General features: G+C 48.9%; 1 protein-coding gene across 1 annotated transcript in view; it reads left to right on the top strand.

Annotated features, from left to right (window-relative positions):
- The window catches only part of Fa2h (fatty acid 2-hydroxylase), a 50935-nt gene that overhangs the window by 15504 nt on the left and 17499 nt on the right, over positions 1–17932 (top strand). The window contains exon 2 of the mRNA XM_027933193.2: positions 14667–14759. Coding sequence (XP_027788994.2) covers positions 14667–14759 — 93 coding nt within the window. The remainder of the gene's footprint in view (positions 1–14666; positions 14760–17932) is intronic.

Here is a 17932-nt window from a genome sequence, read left to right as displayed (position 1 = left end):
TAGGGCTGCACAAAGCACCACACACTGAATGGCTCAGAACAACAGAAATTTATTTTCTTGCAGTTCTAGAGGCTGGGCAGCTGACAAAAGATATCAACAACATTGGTTCTTTCTGGAACCCCTGACCTGTACCAGGTCTTTCCCAGCTTCCGGCAGGGCTCTGCTATCCCTGGCTTACAGACCTGTCCCATCAGTCCCTGCGTACATCTTCATAAGGTGTTCTTTCTTGTGGCTCCACATCCGTGTATCCACATTATACTCTTCTTACGAAGACACCAGTCATCCTGAAGTGAGATTTCACCCTGGTCCAGTCTGACCTCATTTAACTGGATGACATCACAGGTCTTATTTCTAAATAAAGCCACATTCACTGGCTCTCAGAGGACATGCTTTGGGAGGAAATGCTATTCCACCCAGTCTAGATATTACTACATGGATTCTGCCACTTGAACAGCTTAGATGGATGTGAATATGAACTATGTTATATTTCAGAAAGATGACCCAGTGGTGACAGAGGTTACAATTTTGAAGGTTCATGGGAAGAGTTTGATACTTCACTTGAGTGAAAAAGAAAACATAATTAAAGAGTTACTTAGCATATGGTGATATTAAAAAAGATTCTTGGGCCACTTTCCAAACCTATAAAATCAGAATCTCTCAAAGCAAGATCCCAGAAATCTGTGTTTCAATAAGTATTCCATGTGACTCAGGAGGAGCACCATAGTGTTTGTGACCTACTGTATTAGAAGGCTAAGGGCCAAGGGCAAGAGGAAGACTAGAGATGGGAAAACTACAGGTGGCCAGGTGGGCAGGTTCCATGGGGTCATCAAAGAATCGGCATCCTAGTTGGGCATGGTAACTCATTCCTATAATCCCAATGACTCAGGAAGTAAAGGCAGAAGAATTGCAAGTTCAAAGCCAGCCTCAGCAAATTAGCAAGGCCCTAAGCAACTTAGTGAGACCCTGTATCAAAAATAAAAAATAAAGTAAAAATTAAAAGGGTCCACATCCTCAATTCGCAGTGTGGAGCTTGGTGCAGGGCAATTGCAAGATGAACATGGCCCAGGCAGCCCACATTGCTGCCCTGTAGGACAGAGGAGGGGGCCCGGGATCTGGAGCCCAGAGTCTGTGCCATACTCCTGCCTTAGCATCTTCTTAACTGTGTGACTTTGAGTATGTTGTTTCACCTTGTGATTTTCCCCTGTCATTTCACCCTGGCTCCCCCACAGGATTGCGTGTGGTTGTAGTGAGACCACATGGGATCTGTAAAACAGAACATGTTGATCAAATGGAATCCGTTCCAGCTTCTGCTAAGAAAGGGGTAGATTTCTGCTAGGTGTTGAGGGTAGGATGTTTTCAAAGCCGGACTTGCTATGTGTTTAGACCCTATGGGGGTCCTGTCCATATCCTCAGAGGGGCATGAGGGCATTCTCTTCTCTCAGAGTTGCCCCTTCCCTGTGACCAGGGCCTGTGGGCCCTCATCCTGACTGCACATGCACAGGTGCAACTCTAGACCTGAGACACTCACCCTGGTTGGGGAAGAACAGACTCCAAAGACAAGGCTGGCCAACACCCCAGATGGTCCCAAGGGCTCACAAGGATGCCTTCCTCTCACCATTCCTTCTGCTGTGCAACCACAAACACAGTGGACTTCCCTTCTGTGCTTGGCACTGTGCTTGCTGCTATGAATAAAAAGATTTCTACCTTCAAGAGGCTAACCTATCAGTGGAAGGAGGTAGACACAATAATTCAGAGTGGTAGCAAGTGCTATAACAGAATATAAATATTCTGCATGTGTATTACACAGTGAAATAATGGACTAGATGATATGTTTTAGACCAGGGAGAGGGGCTGTGGCAAAGTGGCAGCCATGGCTCAGATGGGGGTTATCAGGGAAGGCGTCTCTAAGGAGTCAATGGTTGGTGGATAAAAAGGAGCTGTCACAAAGGTGCAAAGGTCCTGAGGTATGACCAAGACGGGGCTCTGGTGTTGCCAGACAGTGTGAGTAAGGAAGTGTGGAGAGAGGTGAAATGAGAGGTGAGCCAGCGCCCTATCTTGGTGAGGTTCATGAGTCACAGGGATTTAGGTTTTATTCAGAGGGCAATAGGCAGCCCCTGGAAAGTTTTATGCAGAAGGCTAAAGGAGTAATAAAGAAAAATAATAAAGAAAAACTATTTTCTTAGATAGTTCTAGTTGCTATATGGAGGATAGATTGCAGGTGGTCAAGAGTAGAATCAGAAAGAGTTAAAGGCCATCAGTGTTGCCAAGGTGACTGGAGGGTATGCTGGCCTAAACTGGGTGACCATGAGGATGGGGGAGATTAGCAATTGCCTTAGACATAGAACTACTAGAATTTGCTAATGGATTGGATGTCGACATTGAGGAAAGGGAGGACTTGAGGGTGATGCCAAGATTTTGCCCTGAGCAACTGGGTGGTTTGATTTATGGAAATGATAAATACTGGGATGGGGGCTCAGGTTTGGGATGGGACTTTCAAGTTCCCTGGGGACATGTCAGGTTGGAGATGCCAAGAAATCATCATCCAAGATAAGATTTCAAATAGTACAGTGAACTGATGGATCCAGAGCTTACAATCCACATGTGGCTATTTGAATTTAAATTAATGGGCTGGGGATATAGCTCAGTTGGTAGAGTGTTTGCCTCGAATGCACAAGGCCCTGGGTTCAATCTCTAGCACCACAAAAAAAAAAAAAAAGAAAAATAGAATTAAATCAAGAAGTCATCTCTTTGGTTACACCAGCCACATTTCCAAGGTTCAGTAGGGGCTATTGGCTACTATAATAGCACAAAGATAGAACGTTTTCATCATTATAAGAAAGTCTGTTGGGCAGCACTGATCTAGCGCTGTGGCCCAGGACTCCTGGCTTTTTCTCTCTGGCATAATGGTCCCTAGATTAGGGGTGGTTCTGTTCCAGGATGGTGTCCGTGCATCATTCAGAAATAGCTCACTCTTGCCTTCTTTGCTTGACACATACTAATGATGATGTCTGTCACTTGTGGCCATGTCAGACAGGTGAAGGACACCTTGTCCTGGGGTTGTTCAGAGAAGTCATCCCCTGGGCCTGAGGTACTAACATGGTGATATGTCTAAAACATGGTGCTTAACCCATAGGAAATTTTTTTCTTTATTATTTTTTTTTATTGGTTGTTCAAAACCTTACAAAGCTCTTGACATATCATATTTCATACTAACCCATAGGAAATTAGGAGGAGACACTATAGCTCATCAGGAATCACCAGGTGTCCCCGTTGTAGGGCTCACTGTCACCAGCTGTCCCTCGTTCTAGGATGCACTGTGCAGATCCGGCAAGGTTTAGATTTGTGCAATGGGTCTCAAGCAGTCCAAGAGTCTTGTGTTCTAGATCCACCCATGTCACCGAGACAGGTCATCTGACCTCTATCAGTATAAACATCCTCCATTATAAAAGGGAAGGATTGCAGGGCTGAACACGAGGTAGACATTGTTTAAATCCATAAAAAGGAGTAGTTGGCTGGGCGTGGTGGTGCACACCTGTAATCCCAGGGACTCCAGAGGCTGAAGCTGGAGGATCACAAGTTTGAGGACAGCCTGGCCAACTGAGTGAGCCCCTGTTTAAAAATAAAAATTAAAAAGGGCTGGGGAGGTAGCTCAGTGGTAGAGCACCCCTGAGTTCTATCCTTAATACCCACCTCCCAAAAAGTAGTAGTGAGGTGTGAGGCAAGTTGCTTTGTTGTTGTGATTTGTTTTTGTTTTTGTTTTTTTAACAAAACGGTTCAGTGACTATTATAGTTTCTTGTAAATCATTTGCCATTTTGTAAACAAATGGCAAAAACAACAATTATTTTTCTTTCTTAAATGGAGTATGAAAGGCATACTTGGGATTATTGCTTCTGAAACCATGATGTAAAGTTATTTGAAGATCGATGGCTTCCTTTCTCCTTTAAAATTAGTGAAATAAAAACACGGAGGGCATCACCCTTAGAACTCAGAGCCTTACATGATAGATCTGAAATATATTGTTTTATTATAAAAGCTGGGCCAGTGAGGAGATGATGTGTTTAGATGGCATCAGTGTGTTTTCCTTGTGGGTAGCATGTCCTGTGAGCCTCTCAGAGGGGCTTTGTCGTCCAGGTCCTGAGCGATTGCAGTCAGCCAGACTTGGTCTCATCAAGTCTGCAAAAGGATGCATTCTGAAGAGATTGTGCCCTGCAAGCTCTGATGTTCCCATCACAGTTGCAGCCCAGTTCCTTCCTACCCTGCCATTGCAGGGAGAGGCAGGATTTTATTCAGAAGAATCCAGAAGGTAAGCCTCGGAGAGCTCCTTGCGTTCGCCATCACCAAGCCCACGTGAATCAGAATAATAGCACAGAAACTTGTAGGGGTACTTTGGCAGTTTCAAGCAGTAATTTAGTATTTTCAGGCTGTTGACCCCCTTTTTCTCTTCTTTCTTTCTATCTTTTTTTGGTTCCAGGGATTAAACTCAGGCGCACTCTACCACTGAGCCACATCCCCAGCCCTATTTTGTATTTTATTTAGAGACAGGGTCTCACTGAGTTGCTAAGTGCCTTGCTTTTACTGAGGCTGGCTTTGAACTCGCGATCCTCCTGCCTCAGCCTCCTGAGCCACTGGGATTACAGGCATCTGCCACCATGCTTGGCTGTCCCTTTTTTCTGATGTCCTGGATTGCCCACCTACACTGGCTTCTGTTTCGGAGGGTGAGGTTGCAGGCATTGGCATTCAAAACAGTTCATTTTATGAGCAGAAGCAATACCAGGTCCCAGGGGACTGGCACTGTCTTCCTGTCCTCCTCTCCACATTCCTGAGCAAGAGCAGTTGGTCACATCTTAGGCACAAGCTTCCTACTTATTTCCTTTTTGTCCTTCTTCCTCCCATGAATACGGGATGGTGGCCTTGCAGAGCTATGGACTTGCAGTGATGTGGGGAGGGTCAGGTACAGGCCTGCTTTGGGGGGTTCTGTGGCTTGTCACTTCCTACACCACAAAAGGGTAGCCAGAGCTCTGCCCTGCTTGAGACCCATTGCACATTTGGACCCAGTGAGGCAGAGAGCAGTCTGTTAGAAGTGGAAGCAAGTGGATTCTGCTGCCTTGGTTGTGGCTGTGTCCAGCTCCCCAGAACCACCAGCCCCGGGAGCCTGCTCCTGGGGGCCGGGGAGGTGGGCTGTCAGCACAAGGACGGGGCTCTCCAGGCAGATGAGGCTCAGGACAGCCCTGCTCATGGTCTTCCTCTGAGCTGTCCATCTGTGTGCTACCAGGTGTGCGGCAGGGGGTCGGGGCAGCTGGACACGGGGCCCAGGGTGCCATCTCATCTCAGAGAAAGGGTTTTCAGGCACAACCGGGCTGAGGGATAAAAGGCCATCTGTCCATCTCTCGGTGCCCAGCCCCGGCCTTCTCGAACAACATTCCTTTATGCGGCCGCCCCGCCCCCCGCAGCCCCCGCCGCCGCACACTGCCTCCTTTCAGGCCTCCTCTATGCTGGACTTGTTTGTTTGCGGTGCAGAGCGCAGACTCTCTGTTGTTCTTCTCTGTTCTCCCCCCATGTACCCTCCAAGCACACCCTCTCTAGGGAAGACAGGGCCTGGGCACTGGAGGAGGGCTAGGGGCTGAGACAGAGGCCCTTGGGGACCTCCCAGTGAGTCCTCCATCCATCATCTGGGAGATCTTGTATGAGTGACTCAGTTTCCCCCGTCTATGGAAAGCCTCCTGCCAGTTTCTCAGGGAGAATTATGTCAATATCAACGGGATGCCCACCACATGTGCTCACCATGAAGGTGGCCTGGCTGGCCCAGGACCATGTGTGTGTGGGGGGGGGTGGGGGGGGGTGGGAAGAGTGCAGAACAAGGTTTGCATCTAAGAGAGCATCAGTTTGTGTGGCCCCGGCTCTGCCGCCTGCCCTGCACCACATTCCAAGTGGGAAAGACAGGGGAGTGGCTTCTCAGGCCCCAAAGGAAGGGGAAGAGTGCTGCCTCTGAGTTAGGAAGGGATGTGCTCGAATGTCCCCCCACGGTGGGCCAGGTAGGAAGGTTATGTTGACAGGCAGACCCTGATTTCTGCCACCTGCAGCAGAGGACAAGATGCAGACCCTGACTTCATATCTCCTTGCATAGATTTCTCAGTGTGGCTCTCTCTCCTGGTTGAATTCCCTCTCCTTCCTTGGCCCCGCCTGGATCCCAGGGAAAACTGATTCAGTTCTTGGATTAGTTTTCTAGTACCGCCATTACTACCACAAATTAGGTAATTTAAACAACATGAATTTGTCATCTATGTTAGGCATGGGAGCACATGCCTGTAATTACAGCCACCCCAGAGGCTAAAGCAGGAGGATGTCAAGTTCAAGGCCAGCCTAAGCAACTTAGTGAAACTCTAAGCAATTTAATGAGACATTGTCTCAAAATAAAAAAATGTAAAGAGCTAGGGAAGTGGCTCAGTGGTAAAGCACATCTGGGTCCAACTCCCAGTATAAAAAAAAAAAAACAAAAATCAAAAAAAAAAGAATTATACTCTCATAGCGTATAGTTCTGGAGGTCAGAATTTTAAGACCAAGGGTCTGCAGGATAGGTTCCTTCTGAGAGATGTGAGAAAGAGTCTCTCCTGGCTTCTGGTTGTGTGCTGGGGTCTCTGATATCCCTTGGCTTGTAGATGAATCAGCCCTTCATCCTCACATGGTGCTCTCTTGGTGGACATGTCTATGTTCACATTTTCCCATTTCATAAGGATTCCAGTTATGCTGGGTTGGGCACACCTTAATGACCTCATTAATTACATCTTCATGGTCCCAAACAAAGTCACCTCCTAAGATACTGCATAGGTTTCTCAGTGTGGAATTGTTCATATGAATTTACAGCATGGGGCAGACACAGTTCAACCAGGACAGGCCTTTGTACTGGAAAGTGTGACAATGGAGGTGACATCTTTGGTGCATGGCCTGGGTCTCCACTGTAATTACCTCATCCTCACAGGTTTTATCTCCTTCCCAGACACAAAGGAGGGAATACCAGTAAATATCATCCCCTCCCCACACCTCTGCTCCCCATCCCCTGCTTCCTCTAAAGCTGATTGTTGCCAGTGGAGGGAGGAGGAGGCCCAGGCTCACCCTTCACTAGGCCTTGCTAGGCCTCTGGTTCCTTTGGTGCCTGTCACCCAACTCATCCAGGGCCTTGGCACTGCAGGCCTGTGCCCTGTGGGTACAGCCTGGGCTCCCCATCTAGATTCCCTATTCTGTAAATAAGGTGGTGGAGTGGAGAACAAAATCTTTGCTCTTGCCTATCCCTTCCCCTTCCCCTCAAAGGGGCACCCACATAGAACAGGAGGCTGCAGCTCACCCCGAGTTTTCAGACCAGCACACCAGAGCTGTGTTTATGTTCAGACCTGTTGGTTTGGCCCCCAGCACTCATTTGCTTTAAATGCAAGGTGAATTTAAAAATCTGGAGATTTCACACACACACACACACACACACACACAAAAAAAAAAAAAAAAAAAAAACCTACAAATTAGCTTTCCCATTTTTCTTAAAAATCACAGGGTCTGGGGCTGGGGTTATAGCTCAGTGGTAGAGCACTCGCCTAGCACAGGCGAGGTCCTGGGTTCAATCCTCAGTACCACATAAAAATAAGTAAATAAAATAAAGGCATTGTGTCCATCTACACCTAAAAAATAAATATTTAAAAAAATCATAGGGTCTGACGGTCTCCCATGACCTGTACCTAAGGCAGGGCTGCCTCTCATCGCAGGGCATGGCCCCTGTACTTCTCTATAATCTGCTCCATTCCCTTCAACCTCTGTGACCTCAAGACCAAATGATGATGGCTGTTGCTACTGCCCTTATACATTTCTTTTTTTCTCCATGCCAGTGCCCCTGGCAAAAGGTGCCTCATGGTTTTGCCTGAGTCTTGCTTCTTGGTGCCTCATGTTTTAAGGAAAATCAGAATAAGCATCTGTGGAAGGGATGAGGATTCCTGCATGTTTCACATGCAAACAAAATAGGTCTGTGTCGTGAACCACGCCCTGCCTGCTCCACTCTGCACTGTCGCCTGCCCAGCCGTTGAAGACAGCTGGAAGTTGGGGTGCCCTTGCCAGAGAGAAGCAACGTCTTGTTCCAGGAGGAAGATATGGAGGCCACACAGCATGTTGGCAGTGGAACCTGGTCTAGAACTGTACCCCTTGGTCTAGAGCTGAGTGTAAAGTAAGAACTAAATGGCTGCCTTGGATTCTTCCAGGCCTAGACGGCCTCTGAGGGCTGCCTTCCCGAGAGATGGCCTGTTGTGGGGCTGGCCGGGAACCTCAGGGAGCTGCCAGGGAGCCAGTGCTGGGTGCTCTTGCATTTGGGTCTGACGGTGCTGAACTGGTATGAAAGTGCTGGCAGAGGAGGGATCCCAGGAGGGCCACGGGTGTGATCAGGGCGCTTGCCAGCCAGGAATCGGCAGAGTGCTAGGAGAAGCTGTGGCTGGCGCTCTTGTCTGCAGGCTTCTCTCCTGTGTGGTCTTGAACTGTGTCTGCAAGTATCTGATGAGGTCAAAATACCCTCTTTACCCCACCACTACATTGCCTAGCATGCCCAGCGGCTCTTGGCTGAAATGTGCTGTGCCTGCCTACGCCATCTCCTTGGCAGGTGACATTGGTGGCTCCTTGTGCCTGTCCTCTTTCTAAGTAAACACAAACTGTGAAAGCCATTGGGAAGTTCTCCTCCATGCTACGGTGGCCTTTCCGCCTAAGCAGGTCACTCATCTACTCATTATGTATCTTTTGGCAGACATTTGAGTGCCAACCCTGTGCCAGGCCCTCACAATGAACAAGATAAGCACAGAGCTCACACTCTAGCTTGGGAGGCAACAGGTAACTAAGGTGGGAGGGGAGAAAGATGCTTTCAGCCCTGAGCAACTGAGCACAAAGTGCTTCTTCCCAGAGGTGGGGAGAAGGGGGATGGGGAGGGCTTGGATGAGAGACTGGGTCTACGGTACCCTTCTTGTTGCCCCAGGACTGTCTTCTGTCCCTCAAGTGGATCCTATGAGAAAGCTGTCATTTGACATCCTCTTCCAAGTGTCACTCGTTACACTTGTGTTAATCATTCTTGTGAAAGCCAATAAAAGTCTGACCACAGAGTTACTCACCTTCTAAATTGGGTGCTGAAAGGCACCCAACCCAAAGGCACCATGCAGAACAGTCTCCTAATGCACAGATTTTCTTCACTATGAGATTCTTTTAGGTTTTTAAAGTTCCCTTTGTCTTCCTTCCGGGATCAGGAGAGTTTTTTAAAAAGTTTCCAGGAAACTTTTTTTAAAAGCCTTTTAGAGTACCCTAGTTGCTGGAATGACCTTTACACACTTGTGATTCATGGACGGTGTTTGCCTGGGGAATGCAGGGTGAGCCCAGCTCAACTGTAAAATAAATACCGGGGCTCAGGCACCTGGAAACGAGGTCCAGATCAGCATGTGTGCCGGGTGGTACAGCTGCTGTTGGAAGGACAAGGTTCCTGGAGTCCCCAGAGTGAGAGTGGATGACTCTCTTCAGACCCTTTGTAGAAAAGGTTCTCAGACTTTCTGGAATCTCACAGCCCGACTCAAGGAAGTTAGTCAATGAAATAAGAGCTGGGGGGCCCTTTCCTGTCCCTAAGAGTATTCCTGCTCTTGCTGATGCTGATGGGTGGCTGGCTCTGCCTCTCCTTGGAGTCTCCTCCGGTATTGGAGGTGTGTTCAATCTTGTGATAATAACCTGGGCTTCTGCCAGGAAGGGGTGTGGTCCTAGAAGGCCACCCAGAAAGCACCTTTGTTTATATGGTCACTCCAGGGTTTATTTGTCAAGAGCCTATCACTCGTGACATTACTCCCTGTTGGCCACAGGCCCCTCAAGGTGTCATTAGGCTAGGGCAGCAGAAAGGGGGAGAAGGACAGGAAGTGCTCCCAACTACTGTCTTCCCCTTTGTCCCTCTTTTTCTCATCCTTCATGGGTAGGGTGTTCCCTGCCTTCAGACTGGCTCTGGTCTGTGATTCAGGGTGACTCTCCAGAGAAAAACTCTCACTGCTCTGTGCAAGGATGTGAGCTGGTGAGCCATGCTCAGCCTGTGCCACTCCCAGCCTCCTGGCCTCCTGGCTCAGGAGGGAGTGGTGGGCCACAGATCAGGGGCTCCTCCACTTCCCTTGTTTTACTCAGAATATTTCCAATTGAACGAGAAAGTTTAAAAATTTAGCTTCCATATTGAGCCAACGTCTTTCTATAAAACTGGATTTTTAGTAATTTTTCAAGTAAAGGCGTGGAACTGGTACAACGTGAAAATTTGATCTATGTCCTGTCGTAGAGTCCCACATCAACCAGCTTAAACCAAGGAAACCATCATGTACAATGAATGCTAATAAACAAAAGTTTACAATGTTATTTTCTTGCATAATAAACATTTTTAAATAGGACCTTTTTAAAAAAATTTTTATTGTTGTTGTTCAAAACTACATAGTTCTTGACATATCATATTTCACACATTTGATTCAGTATCTAGTTGCCAACTGCCCTTCCTTGGGAAGACTCTCTTTTGCTCTGAAAACATATTTCCTATGTTTTTTTTTTTTTTTTTTAGAGAGAGAGAGAATTTTTTAATATTTATTTTTTAGTTTTCGGTGGACACAACATCTTTATTTTATTTTTATATGGTGCTGAGGATCAAACCCAGCACCCCGTGCATGCCAGGCGAGCGCGCTACCACTTGAGCCACATCCCCAGCCCTTTCCTATGTATTTGATATGAAATTTCCTAATATTTATGAAATGCTGACAGTAATTTTTTCAATTTTTCTTTTTTTTTTTTTTTTTTTTTTTTTTGTGGTGCTGGAGATTGAGCCCAGGGCCTTGTGCATTCTAGGCAAGTGTTCTACTGTTGGGCTACACCTCCAGCCCTAAAATATATTTATTTAGAAAAAAAATGCTGGCAATCTCAAATCAATTTTATGTACTATTAGATGTGCTCATGCCTTTTCTATGTACTCAAAGGACACTGAAAATCTACAGTCTAGAGTGTTGGAATGGTTTTTTGTTTGTTGTACTGGGGATTGAACCAAGGGGTGCTTAACCACTGACCCACATCCCCAGCCCTTTTTTATATTTTATTTAGAGACAGGGTCTCATTGAGTTGCTTAGGGCCTGGCTAAGTTGCTGAGGTTGGCTTTGAACTCGGGATCCTCCTGCCTCAGCCCCCCCAGCCCTGGGATTACAGGTGTGCACCACCATGCCTAGGCAGTGTTGGAGTGTTGATCCTATATGTGGACACCGCCTTTCCAGCCCAGAGTGGTATTCCAGGATGGCATGTTCAGGGTCCTGAGCTACCCCTCTCAGGCAGAGAGCCTTATTTCCCCTCTGTGAGGCCATTCTAAGAGGATGTTCATAAGCCCCTCTCCACCCCAACAGCCATTCCTTCCACATGGCAGGAATCAGGCTGCTTTGCAAAGACCCAGTATTGAAACATGGCCCACTGAGGACATGTGGGTAGGACATCTAGTGTTTGTACACGCCCATTAGAAAGCTGGTCTCAGATGTGCTGGAATCTATAATGCCATTGGTTAAACAAGATAACTACACAAATATTCAAAAACAACCAGAAGCAAGATATTAAAAATACCAACTGAGGCAGTGTTTAAATACATGGAAAACATGATTTTTTTTTAAGTTGGGAAATGAAAAGATCATCTCTGGCAAGGATGGTAGGGAAGAAGAGCATATGGGAAAGAGAATATTCCAGAGTCCCACTGTTGGCCTGACCCCCTCAGTCACTATGGTACAGCCCCATGCTTAGGTTTCCTCCTCTGTCATGGGAATAATATTGTGCCTACTTCATGCAGTTGTTAGGGAAATTAAAGGGACAGACTATAGTAAGCATTCATGAAATGTTAACTTCTGTCCCCATCCTAGACAGGGTGATGCTTGGAAAGGAAAATGAAGAGCATGTTTTAAAAATGGCAAGTCATCTCATCTGGCTAGAAGGGGAGACAGGGGTTAATCCCAGGATGCACCAGAAGAGAAGTTTGGAAATATAAGGGAAAGATTTCAAATACAGGGAAGTCACATAAGCCGATTTGCAGAGGACATCCTTGTGTTTACTTTAGGAATGTTGAGTTGGAGATGACAACAGGGCTTTCAGGTCAGATTCTGCTGTGGGAAATCAAACATTTTCTTCAGGGGCAAGGAGTAAGGCAAGAGGGGTTTTCGAGAGTCTTCGAGTTGATGCTTCTGGCAGGTTGGGGTTACTCGGACGTGTCTGTCAGTGAATCAATGAATGTGGTGAGATCGTTGTGCAAGGGAAGAATTGGGGAAAAGAGGAGGGGGCCATCATGGTACTTCACTGAGACCACCACCCCCTGAAAGGAAGGCTGATATGGAAACCCTGCAGACCTTCCTCTGTGATCTCCCTCCTCAGGCTTTCTGTTTTCCTCTGTCCCCCGTGCCACTCTCCCATGCTTCACCATGCCAGGCTCCCCAACCTCACCATGTGGCTTCTGTGTCTCTCCACTAAGCAGGCCTCTGGGTCCAGGTCACTGCCTAGACCACACGTGTGTCTACAACATCATGCCAACAGCAGTAGCCCGTAGAAAAAGCTGCAGGCATCCGTCAGCTGATAGTCTGGTGACCAAAAGGGCCAATGTCTGCTCAGTTCCCAGAGTATGATGTTGCATTAAAAGGAGGTACAACCCTGCTGGGTTCTTCAAGGTCCCATCTCACCTGCTTGGAAGGGGAACACGGACCAAACAGCATGCTTAGAGTCCCAGTTACGTCCCAGGAGGAAAACAGTGGTGGGGAAAGCAGATGGCAAAGTGTGGGAATATTGGCTGTCTTCAAGTATTTATAGGCCCGTCAGGGGAAAGAAAAGGGACCTGTGCAGCCAGAGAGTGGAAGACCCAGGAGTGATTCCAGGAAACCTGGCGGTGAGCAGCTGAGCACAAGGGAGACTGTGCCAAGGACTAGAAACACACATCAGAAGAGTCCTTTGCACCCAACGCTAAGAGGAGGCCAGACAGATGCCCTCTTTTCTGCTTTCAGAGGTTGTCAGGTGGATGGGCCCAAGTCAGACCAGGGTCTGCTGCTCTGGATATCCAAAGAGTGTTGCAGACAAAAACCTTGAATGATATTATACATGATAACCCCTTCCCAGGGAAGACTTGTTGAGAGGGGAAGATGGGGTTGCACCAAGTGGGGTTGGAGTTCAGAGAACAGGGAGATTGCTCTAAGAAAGGACTTAAAGGTAACCAAGAGAAAATGTCCAGGAGGGAGGAGGATCATAGCACTGGGGCTAGGTGCATTCTGGAGTATTCTAAGAGTAAAACAACTGGAAGGAAAAAGATAATTGACTACTGATGGGGAGTGGGAAGGCACCTTTGTGGGCTATTTCAGGAGTTTCTATGTATGCTGTGCTGTAAAATCCACTCTTCCAGGTCCTCAAAAGAGCATGAAATGCTTTTTAAAAAATATTCCAATATTAGTTTTTTATATATTTACTTTTTAATTATAGGTGGACACAATATCTTTATTTCATTTTATGTGGTGCTGAGGATCAAACCCGGTGTCTCTTGTGTGCTAGGCAAGCACTCTACTGCTGAGCCACAACCCCAACCCTTCCAGTATTAGTTTTTTGACACAGACTGAATATATGGAGATTTACAGACTAAAGCAGGGCACTTTCGTTTGCACCGTTCATGGGTTTTCCCAGAAAACACCAATGTGGCCACTGTCACCATTAGGTTCTCCTGGCTTCCTCTGGAAAAGAGTCGTAAGAATCATGACAAGAGAGACCCCAAATGGCTACTCAGACCTCCTCAGCCTCTTGCCAATACCCCGCTTCCAAGAGCCTCCAGCACCATGGATTCCTTTAGTCCCAGGATCTGGAGGAAGGTCCTGTGGGCGATGTCCTCCTGTCCTTCCTACAGGGAAGCAGGAGTTTCACTTACCTGGCGGCCTGCTCTCTCTGGCCTCGCCCCACGTGACGTCAGAGCTAGCTAGAGCTGTGTGATTTTCCCAGCACATTCCATTTCCTTCTGACTTTGCCTCTTTGCTTTTTCTGTTTAACCTTGAGCCCACTGGGCACTCCTCTGCCAATTCTGCCCCACGTGTGGCAGGTGACAGACCATGGGGTTGCTGGAGGAACAGCCTCCCTGGCTCCCTGACACCTTTCTTTCATGTGTGCACATGGACCTGGAAGTCCTAGCCCGTGACCCATGGGATCTACTGAATGTTCAGGGAGGAAGAGAAGCAGGGAGGGAGGGAGGGCTGGCAGTCATTGGGCGTGGCACCGTGAGCCCCACCAGGTGCCCTCTGTGCCACACTGTGACTCACTCTGCCTGACACCTGCCTGGGACTTGGAGGAAGACTGGCAGGATCCCCTTTCCCAGAACATTCCTACTGACCACTCTCACTTCCCCACAGTCTCGGCCAGCTTGCTTTCTCTCTTCTGTTTCTTTTACTTTCGCAGAAATCTTTTCAAAGGAGAAGGAGAGTACAAAGAATAATGACTCCCACATCAGCGTCTGTTTTCAAAAGTACTCAGTGTCCTTGACTTCCACCCACCCAGCCTCACCCATGGGACTTCCATTCCTGGCTGCCTCATTGCAGGGCAGCCCAGGGCTCTGTCCTCTCCCTGAGTCCACTGTAAGTAATCCTCTCATGCCTTCTCTTTCCAGGGTTCCTTGGAGAATGTGACTCTGGCCTCTGTGGAAACTCAGAAGACAGACCCTGCTATTGAACCAAGATTCAAAGAGGTGGATTGGGACAAGGTAGCTGGCACAGGATGGCAAGGGGTGATGATCCGGGAGTACTGGGGCCACGAGGGAATATGTGAAGCCAGAGGCTGTGGTATTCGTGATGTGTTCCCAGGGAAGATGAGGAAGGGACACAGCTCACAAGCGTGACTAGGGGTAGCAAACCCAGGTGCAGGTTGTGGGGGTGCCTCTCTGATGGAAAACTGGGATGAACAGCACATAAGGTCTCTGTATGGAACCAGCCCCCAAACACCACTGGGGACAGTGACAAGGTCAGCAGACCCAGGCATGCCCAATTTTACCCATGCACACAGCAGAGCTGCCCCAGGCACCTGCAACCCCTCAGAAGAGTCACTGGTGGATACAGGTCTCGAAGCCTGTGGAAGCTGAGTAGGAAATGGGACTGGAGCCAACCTCAATGTCTAGGAGAAGCCAAGGGTGTCCAGGAGTCTTACGATAAACTCCTCTTGGAGTGTAGAGGCCAAGCAGACCCCATGTGTTGTGAGGTAAGCCCTGGAAGAGCTGGGAGGTCCCAAGTGGACATGGAGGCTCTCAATAGCGAGCTGGGAAAAGTCATGTTGCCTGTTGGCTCAGGAGGAAACTGGGCTTGGATGTCATTTCTCTCCATCTTGGGTCATAGGACTATCCCAAAGTCATGTTACCATTTCCTCTTGGAATAAACACTAGTATGCATGTTTATTTGGACAGGCAGTTTTAGATGCATGTCTAAAACTGCTGGACCTGTGTGTCCCACTCTGAAAGGGAGCACCCACCCTGCTGGTGTCGGTGTGGTGCCTCCCCAGCGCCCCCCAAGGAAAGTCGGGAAATCTGCCCAGAGTGGCAGGGAGAAGAAACTCTGCTACTATTTATGACCAGCCAGGGAGCCAGGTGGGGGGGAATCCCTTGGGCCCAGACCTTGAGGAGCTATAGTGAGGCTAAGAAGGAAGTGGCTTTGTCTCTGCCCAGCGTGCCCAGGCCTAGGGTGGTTCTGCACGTGGCTCTTGGGGCAGAGAGATTTTCCAGAGTTAACCTTCTGCCTCAAATTCAAGGTGAGCCCTCTAGATGCTGCCTAGCCTCCCTGGGTCCAGAAGCTGGGGAACCAAGTGGGCGGTGATGGAAAGAGTGAGGGCAAACTCGGGCAGGCGTGCTGGGCCCAGGGTAGAACGGCCGCAAAAAGGAGTGAAAAGCAGGAAGAAAGGCTGAGAGCAGGAAGAAACCCCGCCCTGCTTCAAGGTGGGGTTTGGTCTCACCTGCAGGCTCTGTAAGGAACTTTACGGGAGCGATTTCTAAATCATTCCTTCTACTGCCCCACTGGGCAGGACCCAATCTTCTCTACATGAGATAAGAAACCAGACGGCAGCTCCTCACTCTGCACATCTCTCTCCGTTTTCAGGAGCCCAGCTGGCCTGAGGCTGGACCTGTTCCAGTGGCCAGAGCTGCCTGCTGCCCTTGGCTTCTGGGCACACCTCTCTCCTTTGTCCTTGTGTCTCCTGTGTCCTTTTCAGAACCTTTCCTTGGGAGCCCTCCCCACCCTTCTCACTCTGATGGAACAGGTGGGATTTGAAAGGTTTGGGGAAGTTCTCTGCACAGATTACACACACACACACACACACACACACAGCATAATTAGCACCAAATTAAAGCTTCTTTTATTAAGTTCTTACCTCCAAGCCAGTCTTTTAAATGTATTATCTTTTATCTGATTTGCTTCTGCTAATAACATGAGGAGATAAGGATTATAATTATCCTGATGTAACTAATGAGGTGGAGCTTAAGTCTCCTGCCAAAGTCACTTGGCTGCAGGTCAGCAGCCCAGCTGGCTGGCAGTACTGGCTGAGCCCTCTCCTCCCGGCTCCCCCCATGTGTCCTGCAGTCTTTTACCCTGACAGCTGGGCCTGTGACTGGGACAAGGGGTGGCAGACAGGGGGAGGCATTTCCAAAACCCCAGCACATCCTCTTCCTCATCCAGCCTTTGGCTGAGCCAGATTCCCGCAGAACCTGCTTCCCGCCACCCAAGAGAAGCTGTCAGTGGGTGTGGGCCACACTTTTCCCTCAAGGGACAGAATCATCCAGACAGGTGTGTCACCAAACCCAATGCAGTGGTCCTTGTCCCTGCCCATTGCCCAATACTACACACACAACCCTTGACAACAGGAGCTCCTCCAAGTGTCCCCAGAGACTGGCAAAGGTGTAGATGTTGACCATATGAATTCCACCCTTTTGGGCCTCTCAGATAAGTGACTGAGAACTCAGGAATATAACCCCTGGATCAGTACAAGGGCTTTTGTGGCAAACCTGCCTCTGGGGAAGGACAAAACTCAAAGCTGTGGGTAACAACTTGGATCACCTCTGGGCGCTCTGCCACCTCCCCAGCCACCGTGTCCTCTGGTGAAGGGAGGGTCACTAGGAGGCTGCCTCTGTGGACTATGAGCTTGTCCCAGTTAGAATGTGCAGGACAGGCCTGTAGCAACCCCACGAAACCATCAAGAATCTTACCTCCCTGCCCCTGCTGACCGCTGCACCAGACACCATAGCCTCTGGGCTGAGGAGGCCACAGCTACAGGGGCCTGATTCAGCTGACCAGAGGCCTCCCAGAGTGCGTTCTGAGCTGGACGCCCAGGTTCCAGGCCCTGCCCCACCACCAAGAGCTGAACATCTGACCCTCACCTTCCCATCTATACAATTAGATGGTCCCAGTCTCCATCTCAAAAATTAAGTCTCAAAGGATAATAATGGACATGAGGCCCCGGCTCAGTGAGGCCATGAAAAGTGTGCAGAAAATGTAGCCAGGATTCTTGGGGAGTTTCTCGTCCTTCCTCCCCTCCCCTCAGCCTGCTGCCTGGAAGCCCATCCTCCGCCTGTCTGGCTCAGAAAGCTGCCCTGGAGCCATGTGCTCTGGGGTTTGGGTGGACATTTCTTTAAACAATTGCCTCAGCTCATGGCCGTGGAGGTGGTGGTGGGAGGAGCTGCTGGCCCTGAGCAGCTGCCCCCTCGGGCCCCATTTCTCCTCTGGGGGGAGAAGCAGATTTTCAGCACTGGCTCCTTGGCTGCCTCTGAGAAGTGTTGCCTAGGAAGAGAGGGATCTGGGGAGTGGGAGGGAGAGCAGAGGTGACCCCCTCCCCACCCTGGCAGCAGGCCCCCTGCCCACACTCTGCTCCAGGCCTCAGAGCAGGCTACCCTTTCCCCTG

This window comes from Marmota flaviventris, chromosome 18 (assembly GCF_047511675.1).
Source record: "Marmota flaviventris isolate mMarFla1 chromosome 18, mMarFla1.hap1, whole genome shotgun sequence".
Lineage (NCBI taxonomy): Eukaryota > Metazoa > Chordata > Mammalia > Rodentia > Sciuridae > Marmota > Marmota flaviventris.
Note: the sequence above shows the minus strand (reverse complement) of the source record. Positions and strands in the feature narration are given on the sequence as shown.